This window comes from Protobothrops mucrosquamatus, unplaced genomic scaffold (assembly GCF_001527695.2).
Source record: "Protobothrops mucrosquamatus isolate PMUCROS unplaced genomic scaffold, P.Mucros_1.0 scaffold2198, whole genome shotgun sequence".
NCBI classification, from domain to species: Eukaryota; Metazoa; Chordata; class Lepidosauria; order Squamata; family Viperidae; genus Protobothrops; species Protobothrops mucrosquamatus.
Window position 1 is genome coordinate 51,119 of NW_015388291.1, and position 13,198 is coordinate 64,316.

At 37.8% G+C, this 13,198-nt stretch overlaps 1 protein-coding gene across 1 annotated transcript in view; it reads right to left on the reverse strand.

Moving 5' to 3' along the window:
* INSC (INSC spindle orientation adaptor protein) overlaps positions 1-13,198 on the reverse strand; it is a 77,230-nt gene that overhangs the window by 41,437 nt on the left and 22,595 nt on the right. Inside the window, exons 4-7 of the mRNA XM_015824308.1 lie at positions 13,045-13,097; positions 12,317-12,440; positions 10,848-10,961; positions 3,933-4,058 (exon numbers count right to left, since the gene is read on the reverse strand). Of these exons, the coding sequence (XP_015679794.1) occupies positions 3,933-4,058; positions 10,848-10,961; positions 12,317-12,440; positions 13,045-13,097 (417 nt within the window). The remainder of the gene's footprint in view (positions 1-3,932; positions 4,059-10,847; positions 10,962-12,316; positions 12,441-13,044; positions 13,098-13,198) is intronic.

Genomic DNA, 13,198 nt, shown 5'->3' on the forward strand with positions numbered 1-13,198 from the left:
GTGTAGTGGTTAAGGCACCAGGCTGGAACCCAGGAGACTGTGAATTCTAGTCCTGCCTTAGGCCCAAAGCCAGCTGTAGACTTTGGACCAGTTCCTCACTCTCAGCTTTAGGAAAGAGACAATAGCAAATGGCTTCTGAAAATCTTGCCATGAGTCAGCATTGACTCAAAGTTACCCTCCCCCCCCCAAAAAAAAAATCTACAGAAAATAAGTAAAATTAGTGAGGAAAAAATACCTTTCTTTCCTGGGCACTTAGTGTCTAAATGTATGAAGGACTGAAACTGGATCTATCAGCACACAAAATATGTATTTTACTGAATTCCTCCCCCCCCCCAATGTTGTTTGTTAATGTAGCATAACCAACAATTTTTCTCTTCACTGCTAATTTATTTATTTTATATGCCTCAGAAAAACATTTATGAGCATTGTACATGATAATTTAAAATATACTAAATATATGGAACAAACATGCCAGCAGAGCAAAAATTAATATAAAACACAAAAATCAAAGCAATGATCAAATAGAAAAACTAAAACCACGCTACTAAGAATAAATGATTGCATTTTAAGCATTAAAAACACTAAACCTAAGCACCTAAAAACAAACACTAGTGCCTATTAACTACTGAATGCAGGTGTCAGATGATCTTTACTTGGAAGAACATTTCAAAGCTGGGAAGATGACAGCAAAAAATGGTCCTCTATCTTATTTCCACCCTCTGTGTACATTTATAAATAACCATAAAGCAGAATTTATATATAAAATAAAACTACAAACCATAGAAACTAAAATTAAACCAAGGGGGGGGGAGACTAGTATCTCAATCATCTCCTATAAACTCTCATCACTCTCCCCAGGTAAATAGTCAGATCTTGATGGCTTTCCACAAGGCTAATAAAGTGGGAGGGGGGCTGCCAGATCACCAGATCAGGAACACAAATATGAATGATTGTTTCTCTTCTGCTATTTTTTTTCTTCAAAAGTAAGGATGGAGCAGGAAGGGATGCAGTTAGAAAGCAGAGCGTGCCCAAATCAGACTCTCATTACAAATGATTACCAAAGAATTGCAAGAACTATAGTAGAATCATTTACGTAATTCACACATTTCTTTATTTACGTTCCATTCTATCAGTTACTCCTGCTGCAGCTCAGATTCTTAAAATATTATCAACAAGTCTTTATAAATCTTTCATAGACTACAAATATAGACGAGAAGGAAAAACTGAGAAATCTCATTCAGTGAGTTTCTAAATCTGTGTGAATGTGAGAGGGGAGAGGAATTTCCTTTGAAAATTGGTTTGTACTTTGGTTAAAGATGTTCTGTCACTCGTCTTTTCTTCCATCCTAACCATTGAATTACAAAGTATGTCATTGTAAAGTAGAAATGAAGTAATATTGTTTTGTTGAAGAGACACATTGTTCAAATACGAAGAATATCATGATTTAGGAAGTCATTAGTAGCCTTTGTTTTCCTTTGTTTAACAATGTGTTTCTGAAGAATAGAACCCTATCAACAACTCAAATGAACAATGGTGATAATGACATGCTTTAGAGTTTGTCAAGTATCTACCACTCAGAGTTAAAATTAGCTTTTGTAAAAAAAACAACACCTTTTTCTGATACTCAGTTGTTATATTTGTCTCAAAATGACTATAAATCTACACTTTATGGTAAACTGTATGGTGGTGATGTGATGCGCCATCTCATTACCATCCAAGGTGACATTTCAGAGATGAACAGAAAAGGACCTGAACCCATATAAAACATTCACCATTTCAGTGAGTGGGTTTTTTTTGTGAATGCATACATTGCTACACAAAATAATCTAACAAATTCATATATTGTAATTTTATATACTTCTTTTCAGACACTCTGCATTTACTTTATGCCAATGCATGGTAAACACAGAAGTATTATTACAGGCAACTCAATGGATTACCATTCTAATAGGAGAGTATAAAAGATTAAAGTGTTGAGTGCTCAGAAAATATAATTTGTTATCTTCACTTAAACTCAACAAAAACTGGTAATTCATAATTTCAATTTTGAAGGTAACCCAGATAGTTGAGAGTACCTGAATGGTTATTACCTCAAGGCCAAGTTTCATCAGTGGACAGGGAAAGCTTCTAGATGCTTCATGTTTAGACTCTTCATAATTGCTTATTACAATTCATATGCCATTGTGCAGCTCTTAGGCAAATGTATGTAGATGTGCACAAGGCAATGGAAAGCAATTAAGTTCAAAAAGTACTTACCTATACATGATGTGATTACTAGGCTCTTGGGGGTTTTTTAGATGCTTTTGCTTAAAAATAATTAATTGGATATTGAAATGCTGCTGAATTATACATTTGATATCATATTTATTTTCAAAATGGATGAAAGCTCCATATTCAGTATACTCCATAGGTACTTTTAGAAAATAAATATTTAGGTTGGTTGCAGTCCATGTCTGAGGATGCACCATTTGCTCAGGAAATAAAGGGGAAAAATGAATGTTACTTAAATGGTGACTAATTGGAGGGATTCAATAATGTGGACAAGGGATCTCATTACTTAGCCTTCCTATAACTAGGTGGGTTGTGACTGGCCATGCAGATGAATGGACCAGTTCTTACATCATCAATAATATTCATTTTCTACCAGTGCCCACTACAGACTGTCAGATATCAAAATGTGCACAATGGTGCACACTTTTGTGCTGGGATATACTTAAAATTTTAGGGAGGCTAAATATCTCAGGAACAGTAGCATTCTACATACCTCTCAGAACCTGTGAGGCCTAGTAGTTAGAACATGAGAAAGAATTTGAGAGATGCCTTTTCAAGTCATCACTCAACTAATTAGCTCATGGACTATTCTTGGAACACCGGTCTTTCAGACAAAACTCTTTTATCTTTATCTTTCTTTATCTTTAATTTGATTTATATACCGCCCTTCTCCCGAAGGACTCAGGGCGGTGCACAGCATATTAAAAACAACTATGGAGTGGGATCGAGGTATTTGTATTTGTACCTTGTATTTCTGGGAGGAAAGCAGGGGTAGGAATAAAGTGGACATGATCTCAGGAACTTATGACTACATATAAACTATGACAGGAATAATTAATCGAATACCCCAGAGAGTAACGGCAAAATTTTATCACAGCACCCTCTCTCTTGGATCTTATGCTACTGAATTCTGCTATGACCAATATCAGGGAATTGCACGGCCGGTGTCCAAATGGAGTCAGAGATGCTGACATGAACTTGTAGTTTTATATAAATATATTTTACAACTATATATATATATATATATATATATATCAGACTAGATAGTTAGGTAAACAGGAGCATCATCAGGTAAATCATCGCAGCAGGACCATCATCAGGTAAATTACAGAGCATGCACAGCACACAGAAGAAAACAAGGAAATTTCTCCATTTACACTCACAGCAACCAATCACAGCTTAGATTGCCTCATGCAGTGGTCAGCTCTCTTCAACCAATTAGCCAAAACTGTGCGTTCTTATTCATTGTCCAACCCTTCACTGCTCCAGCTATTAAATTAAATATCTTAACAACCAAAATGAAGGGAAACTTTCTAAATCTGCAAAAAGGAATCATCCTGCACAGCAGGATTATACGTGGTGTTTAGAATCTGCAGGCACAACCTCGTATCCCAGTGAACGGGCTGTTCCCAGCTATTGAACTAGATGGCAAGTTTCATATTGATTTCCATGGAGCAATATTTGCAACTCAGCCCACCTGCTGAGAAATAAACATGAAGAATTGTTTAAAAATCCATCCCCAACAATAACATATTTGTGACGAACTCTTTTGGATAATCAATACTTGTCATGGGTGGACTTTTGGGTTGCATAATGCATGTGTTAGCAATCTGCTAAGGACAGCACATTGTTTTTGCAGACACATGACATAAAGATGATACCTTTTCCAGCTGTTGGATTCCTTCTTCCACACAGCATACTGAGGCCAGTGTGCGGAGTATTTGAGGATATAGGCATCTGAAGCAATCTTGACGGCAGATTTTAAGCAAGGCAACAATACCTCCTTCCTGCAAGAAAAAAAATCAGAAAAAACTTGAAGTAAGTCTACAAGTTAAGAAGAAGAAAACTTCCCAACAATACAAGTGAAGAAGCAATGTTCTAGAATCAAGTTCCAGTGCAGTCCCTGTGTGCTCCAACATCTGTATCAAAATGTCCCAACAGGCTTTCTAGTTGCCTTTTTAAACACACACACACACACACACACAGAGAGAGAGAGAGAGAGAGAGAGAGAGAGAGAGAGAGAGAGAGAGAGAGAGAGACAGACAGACAGACAGACAGACAGACAGACAGACAGACAGACAGACAGACAGACAGACAGACAGACACAATATTTTAATTAAAAATAAATGACATCCAGCATTCTGCAAAACAAAAACGTCCTCATGCATAATCTTTATTTCCAGGAATGTTTCTGGACTCCAGGTAAACCCCAGAGGCATTTTTAGAAAATAAAATGGTGGTTGGCTGTGACTCAGTACTTCTTTGGCAGTGTGCCTCAAGTTCAGGGAAAAAAATAGTAATAGAAAGCAACTAAAAGATTATATGATGGAGTGATGGAGAGTAACTTCACTAATTCATCTTCTGCTAAATAAATATTTTGTGATTGGGTGTGCCCATTACAGTAGCCATAAAATGGTCTCCAAATTCCAAATGTGTGGATTAATCCAAAAACGCAGATCACTGAAGGAGAAACCAGGCAGCCATTTATCACAAGTGTTTTAATTTGGATTTGGGTAGGGGGCTTTGTGCAGCGTTTTGAATACTTCCTTCCAACTCTATCATTATGTCATTGTCTTTTTAGTAATCCCTGGTAAATACTGTACCTATCACAAGCACAGGAAGAAAGCCATGAAGAAAGCTAGCCATGCAAGCAAAATACTTGACATTCCCCAGGCCAATTATTTGCATAGTGACTGCAATTTATTCAGCAATTAGGTTCTCATCTGTTAAAAAATATGAGAAAGTTCCAGTCCTTAAAACTTGTATCCTGGTGCACTGGAAACATAGCTGCTTGTAGCAAAATAAAATTAATCAGCTTCTGGTAGCTTGAATGTCTCTAAATTGATGCTAAAACAAAACACTTTCTAGAGGACATTATTTTATTAGTCCTCAGAAAAAGCAAACAACCCCAAGTGGATGTTAACATGGTTGTAATCAAACATGTGTCCCTCTTTCTTAACCAATTAAACATTTAGCAGATAAGTTACATGAGAAGAAAAACAAGCTGTCGTTTGCTATTCAGTCTTATGGTCAACTTCAAGGAGCTGTTTAATGGCCATTAATAAAATCAATTCCTTCCAAGAATATTGCTTACTTCTTCAAATAATGATACATTATATCCTTAAATAAAAGTTTTATTTATCCTACAACAGGAATGGGTAATCATTGGGACTCTCATCTTCCCCATTAACCCCCAGAGCAAAAGTAAGGTTGAAGTAGTTGTTCATGGTCAGTTTGTTGGGTCCTGACCTTACTTTCTACTTAGTGTATTCTCTATCATCTTAAGACCAGAAAGACTGCCCATTTCTTTCCCAAAGGATGGCAGATATGTTGTAACAATGGCTCTATGTAGAATAGCTTTGAAAAGGAAAGTTTAATGAGTTATCAATACATTTTTGATTCCTGATGACTGCCTGGACAAATGCCTGCAGTTTTCTTGCTAAGATTTCAGAAATAGTTTGCTGTTACCTGCCTCATCTAGGGGGGGAAGAGGGAGGGAGAGGGGGAGAGAGGGAGAGAGAGGGGGAGACAGACAGACAGACAGACAGACAGACAGACAGACAGACAGACAGACAGACAGACAGACAGACAGACAGACAGAGACTGGCTTAAGATTCCCCCAGTTGGCTTTGTGCCTGAGGCAGGATTAGAATTTACTGTCTCCGGGTTTCTAGTTTGATGCCTTAGCCATTAAATCAAGTGGTTCTCTTCATTCCTTTATCCCACCAATAAAATCTATGTGCCTTCTTGGCACACACTTATCCAGTCCTAACTCCATTGCAATATCTTGGCTGTGTATACATGCAGCACTGAGCAGCAATTCCATTTCAGGTATTTTTCCATATAGCTTCAGGTCATCCATGTAAAGGAGGTGAGATAGCCTGGTATATGTTTTTAATGTTAGGTAGCATCAGTGCTTTTTTTGTTTAAAAAAAAAAAGGTGCCAGAACTCACACACGTCATACAACCCGGAACTCCGTTCTGGGCGTTCTATGAGAAAAAAAGCCCTGGATAGCATAGTCTAACTTGTTCAGTATTGTTGATAGAGGAATCAGTGAGGTGACAAACATCAGTGGTGAGAGTGGGTCTCCTTGAAAGATTCCTCTCTTGATATTAACTGCTCCCAGTTTATTAGCATTGACCAGCAACTGTGCCTTACATTCGCACAAATCTTCTGATGTTTTTACTGAGTCCTGTTTTTCTAGGCACTTGATTATCTAATCATGTGTCAGGGACTGGAATGCCTTCTTATAGTCAATGCAAACTATATTCAGGTTGGTCTTGCAGTTTTCCAAAATCAGCTTTTTAATTAGAAGCTGAGCTTCTGTTCTTCTGCTGAGCTGATCTTTTGTTTTATTATTATTTTACAATCTAGTTTATAACTAGATAGTCTTTCCCAGATAGTCTTTCATTCAAAAACTAATTAGATCCAATCCATTCTAAGCTCCAAGTTCTGGCAATATATAATTGTGAATGTTCAATACAGCAACTGGCTAGTGCAGAAATAATCTTAAATCTGCTTAGCCCTACAGAAAGTTTACTACTGACTAGATGGGAATTATTTGCAGATAAATGTAATTACGATTTTGACCTAAATGGTTTTCAGTTTTGTGAAATAATCCTTTTTCATTTGTAGCATATGGCTATATTGCAATTCAGAAAGCTTTATTGGCATGGATACAATCAAAAATGTGAATGAAATTCTATTGATTTCTGGAATTAATACCACAAGCAGAGACTTTATTTTCAAATCACTCACTCTTGAAGTCACTGCAGTTGGGCACTATATACAATGGCAAAATAACAACAATTGCTATGAACATTGTTACATATAAAAATAGCTTGATGGTTCTTTTTATGCCATTTTTAATCTTGAAAAATGGGAATAATAGATTATTTATTTAGTGCCTTCAGTTGATCACTATTCCTGATGATTATGTAGACAAATGATTTGGAGATTTTTCAGCAGTGCCATTGTCTTCTTCCTAGGTCTGAGAAAGAGAGAGTCACTGGCCTCCAGTTGGCTTTGTTCCTACAAACTTAGTCTTTTGGTTTCTGGCCTGGGGCCTTTAATCAAACTGCCTCTCTATTATTTATTAGGATAATTTATATCTTGCCCTTTTAGAATAAAAATCTTCCCAAACGAGCTTTAAAACAATGAATGTTGAAGAATCCGCTTGCCAGGAGAGACATTATTTTTAATAACTTTCTATTCTGGGAGAAAGCAAGTATCTGAGTAGCCAGCTCATCATCACTGGAAAGGGAGCGGGCACCTTACTGCATTGGCACTGCAAACCATGTTCTAATCTAGGCCATGGTAGAACAGCACCTTCTTCCTTCTGATCTGCCTCCACCAAGAACCAGTCTGAAGATTTCAAACAAACATCTGTTCAGCAAATAAAGAGGCTTGAATCTTTGGAATAATGTTAAGAGAGCCAGTCAATTATACCAGAAGCCCTTTCAGAAATGCTACGTACAGCCAAGTTCATAATTTTAATTTTTTTCAATACTGCTTAACACAGATAAACACTTTATTCATGGGTAAGAAGTAAGGATAAACATAATTGCTTTGTCCCTTTTCATCACCATCCTCACTATTCTTCACATGTAGAAAATAACTTATGTGCAAGGGGGAAATTGCTGTATCTATCTTCTCTTATAGTCATCATAATGTTGGAAAGTTGGTATAAACCACTAAAGCAGACATGTCAAACTCGCGACGTCACGTGACGTTGCGCAACATATCGGGCCAGTTTTGCCATTGTCGGCAATGGGGTGGGCGCGGTTTCTGGATGACGCATCCGGCCTGCGGGCTGGCAGTTTGACACCCCTGTACTAAAGGGTTATTATCATAGCTATTTTGATTCCTTTCTGGGGGAAAAATGAAATAGCTGTAGGTATTTTAATACTTCCCTATTACAGCCTAAGGATACTTTTTTTTCAGATAATCTCTTTCAATCTCAAAGTGGCTCAAATTAAATTCAGTCTGAAATCTTGACCTTGCTATTTGCTGATTAGTTGTTGTTATAGAAATGCTAGTATTTATTAAGTTTGTAAAAGTAAAAAATAATTTTTGTATTTTACTGAGCTAAAAAAGTTGAAAGTCAATGTTTTTTTTCTTTCCCCCTTCACTCTACACTTCTCTTTCCCCTTTCTTTCCCCTTCCTATTTTCCTACTACCTTTATTTTCATTTGTATTTTATACTATTATCTTAATAAAAAAATTAAACATGTCAAATTCAATCTGAGTTTACAGACTGACTTATGCTCCTCTGAATCTCACATTTTTAATCCTGTACAAATCAAATGACAGGTTTAATGCCCAGAGTCTTGAGGACTGGAAAACACAGACCTCAAGTAAGATTTTTGGAATTTGGAAATGGATTTTAAGATTTATGAGGACAGTAGGTTATGTGGACATACAGTTTAAAGATGAGAAGAAGCTGAACCTTCTCATATACCTAAGCCAAAATTTATTGGAAAAAATAAATTGCTTAACATTTTAAAGACTTCTTGTTCTCAGGTTTTAAATAATTTTGCTGGAAAAGCAGGTGTAATAAAGAGGACTTCTAACTATCAGACTAAGAAGGATTTTGATGGTGACCTATTCAATTGCTTTTATTAAACTCCATTGATTTTCACATTGTTGCCTGTAATAATAGACAAATTTATTTGTGCCTCTCTGTGAAAGAAAATAAGTTAATTTAATTTATTTAAAATCTATATTTGATCAGCCATGTTTGGTGAGGAAAATAGATATATAGGCATTCATAAGGCCAGCTTTCACTTTTTAAAAAAAATATCAATAATTTTGGGAAAAGAATTGGTGATATAAATTGTATCCTAAAAATAATTGTGGGTATTAGAGAGTGCTTTGATCTTACCTGTGATAAAAGCTAAATAACTTTAACAAAGAATTTAGAAGAAAACAATCCATTCTTAACTTTTATCAATTTTTATCTCAAAGCTTTCGCCCATTTTTTTATATTACGTTATTTCTTTAAAATGAACTAATGTGTGAAGAATAATCAAGTGCTATAATGAAGTACAAGAGCCAAGGAACAAAACAGCAGTGGCTTTGAGCAGGGAAGAGAATTTAAAGCTCTTTGAGTCAACAACTTGAAATTCTCTTCCCTCTTTTGGGAGCTAGCTTCTTTCTCCAATTCAGCTTTTCCACTAGACCAGTGGTGGCGAACCACGGGTACCAGAGGCGGCACTCGGAGCCCTCTCTGTGGGCACACGTGCCGTTGCCCCAGCCTTGCCTCCCCACAACCCCCTCCTCTCCAGCAGCCCCCCTGAAGGAGAGTCGCTCCCAAGCGTGGCCCACACAGAGCAGCGCAGCCAAGGACATGGCAGCCAGGCAGCATAGACAAGACTCTGCCCTAACACCCCATCATGCAGTTGATGCTACAGGGCACGGGCAGGGGGTGTGGCCGCCATAGCATTGCTTGGCTGCCTGGGCGATCTGCAGCGAGCCCTGGAGGCGGTGACTGGTCCTGTGGGCAGGTGGGGTGGGGGATGGGGGGCAGAACGGGGGCAGGGCAGGGGGTGGAGTGGGCGTGGAGCCAGTTTTTGGGCACTCGGCCTCTAAAAGTTTCGCCATCACTGCACTAGACGTTCTCTCATTCTAACTGTTTTTATTGAACAAATTCTTCTATCATGCTTGATCCAGATAAACTAAGAGAGAATTCCTAGATGTGCAATGCAAAATCACATTTATAATATTACAATATCTTTAGCCTGAATGGAAGTATCAAAGCTCACTTCGATATTTCCACTCAGACAGGAACTACTTTTTCAGCCCCAATCTTTTCCACAAATCTATAAAAAGGAATAATAGTGGTAGCCTAAATTATGTTCTTGAGTGTCAATTTGGTGTAGTAGTTAAAGGTACCAGGCTAAAAACCAGGAAACCATGAATTCTAGTCCTGCCTTAGGCACGAAGCGAAAAGGTGACTTTGAGCCAGTCAGTCTTTCTCTGCCCCAGGTAAAAGTAAATGACAATCTACTTCTGTAGGTCTTGCTAAGCAAAGTGCCCGGACACGTCTACCTGGTCACAAGGACTCAAAACTGACTTAAAGGCACACATACACATACAAAAGTAATAATTGTGAGAATTATGGAGAAATATTGCTAAATCTGAAGACTTTGTTTCTTATATTACAATTGTCCGTACAGTCAAATCTATTCACCACTAACAGTTTGTTCTGCCAGTGAGGGAACATGTAATAAGATTAGAGTTATGTTTGGGTACAATATTCCTGCTTTTCTCTGATCCACATGTTCTCTATAGAGATGAGGGGGGGGCGTAATTTTGGCCCACATTCTCATAATCACAGATGAAAAATGAAAAAATAGAGAGATGGGAAATGTACATTTTGAGATAAAATGCCACCAATGCAGTAGTAATTCTTAAATTTTAAGAACAACAGCCTATGATATTGATTATTTTCTCTGGAAAGAAAATTCCACATTTTAAAATTGGGAGGGGAGAGAGAAAACATTACAAAAGGAAGCCACCTGCATCTGGAGCTCAATAAAATAGTTGTTCTAGAATCATCCCAAGTGCAACTTGCCTTTGCGATGATGCGACACAAATGGGATCCTTCTTGAGTAAGACTGAATAAGTTGCTTACAGCTGATTCTACACAATAGATGTTATCTGATGAATCCATCTCCTTCACCAAGTTCTGTGTAACAAACCAAAAACAGACAAAAAGAAGTAATTGTAAGACTTATCTCTTAGGGTATTTAGACAGTGAATCAGACATACATTCAAACCGAAAAGAAGAATACGGCTCTTCTTCTAGTACTATATTCAGAGTGCTAACTTTCATAGAGAAGCAACTTTATTAGGACACAAGTATCTGGAAAGGCATAGAGTATATTCAAAAATTCAGAATGTTTGGATAAAGTCAAAGGTATGATTAAATATTCCTTAGCTCTGTAGAGGCCCCAGACCCATTACATATGTCTATTGAAATGAATCTTTACTGTCTTTTTTCTTCTCTCCTCCTCTCCCAGTCTTCTGGGGCTACTCACCACTGGTGTCCTTGGTACTTATTAGGTTAGCTTCTCTGAACACAGGTAACTGGTACTCTTCTCCCTTAACCAGAGCTGTTCCTTGCTGCTTTAGCTCCAGACTGTGAAATTGGAAAACTACTTGTTTTCCAATTTCACAACTACTTGGGGGTGGGGAAAGAGGACAAAAACCTCTTCCTTTTCTATGTTGTATTCCATTCTTCTCTCAGAGGGTCTCCTTATTAGAAAATACTGCTCAGCTTCTTGATCCTCTAGGGCAGCGGTTCTCAACCTATGGGTCGCGACCCCATTTGGGGTCGATCGACCATTTCACGGGGGTCACCAAGCAAGGCTGTCCGCCATTTTTTTCCCCTTTTCCGGCGGGTGCCTTACCTCCCTTGGGCTGGGCCAGCTGGTGGTCGACCTGCTCCGTCTCTGACGCTTGCCAGCTACGCCTCGGCCGGCGCAGGGGCAGAACCACTCATGCACGGCGCAGGGAAAGTCCTCGACTTACGACCGGTTGGGTAGTCCTCGACTTACAACCAGTTTAGTCCTTGACTTACGACCAGTTGGGGTCGCGGCATTAAAAAGGTTGAGAACCACTGCTCTAGGGTTTATGGTTCTAGTGGCAAGCCACTAGAATATCAATTGAGAGCAAACACCTCTCCCTACTAGCACTGATGATGGATTACCTAGTTTGGGTAATGAAATCTCTGCAAGAAAACTACCAATCTCAGAGAGGACCCCTCATTTCAATACTAAGTTACAAATATTCTCCTTTATTGTTCAGATTTGTGACCAAGAAAACAGCATGGACTTACAGGCAAATCAAGATTAATGCACCAGAATGTTTAGACTGCACAGGGTGGTGACATGGTCTTAGTCTTTGTTTAAATATAAGCCTCTAATGTCAAACAAATAACAAACAACAAAATACTTCCGGGTATCTTAAGAGATATAAAGAGATAAAAATAGAAACACTGCCAAATTATGTTTTTACTACCGAAAAGAAAAACATACTAACCTTTATTTCATACGTTAGAGCTAGTTCTATCAATTGGGCAAAATACTGTGCCACTGTGGTTAGCGCATCATTAATACAAGATTTCATTGATTTCAACATTTGTTCATCTTCAATCTGTATGCACCTGGAAGAAAATGTTTTTAAAAAGATGCCAAAGTTTCAGTCCAGTGGCAGTGTAATTTATAATCCAAGATCTAATCAAGATGCAACACCAAATAGCAGCTCTATAGCATCAATATAAAGGTAAATTAAAATTCATAATTAATATGATTGCCACAATTTGTGAACCACCAATATATAATTCTGTAGCCTAAGGATTTCCCATTCTTTTCTATTAAATACATACTTTTCCACAAAACACATATTAAATCCCTACCACAATTAATATTAGCTATTAATCCAAAGAGAAGACTTCAGTGGTGGGATTCAAATATGTGAACAACAGGTTCTCTGTGTGGATGCCGCTTCCGGAAGTCTGTTCTGGGCCTGGGCAACAAAAAATTAGCTACCGGTTCTACCGAACTGGTACAAACTGGCTGAATCCCACCACTGGAAGATTTATACATATTAGACTTGGTAGAGGCCAGGCTTTCTCTGCAAGTGGAAGAGGCCTATTGGTTTCAAACCTACCATAATATTATAGCTCTTCGACCCATTAAGGTTGTCCACAATTTTTAATATAGGTTTGATAAAATAAAAGTACAAGAATCAATAATGTTTAATATTACCTTTCAGTAATTGTTGTAAGCTCCGAGCACTTTTCCACCAGCATTTTTTTATACTGCAGAAAATAGGAACAGAGATGTGTTGCATTAACTTATTTGTATGAGATTTATTAACTCATTCTTAGTTCAGCAGAACAATGTGGATAACCAAAATATA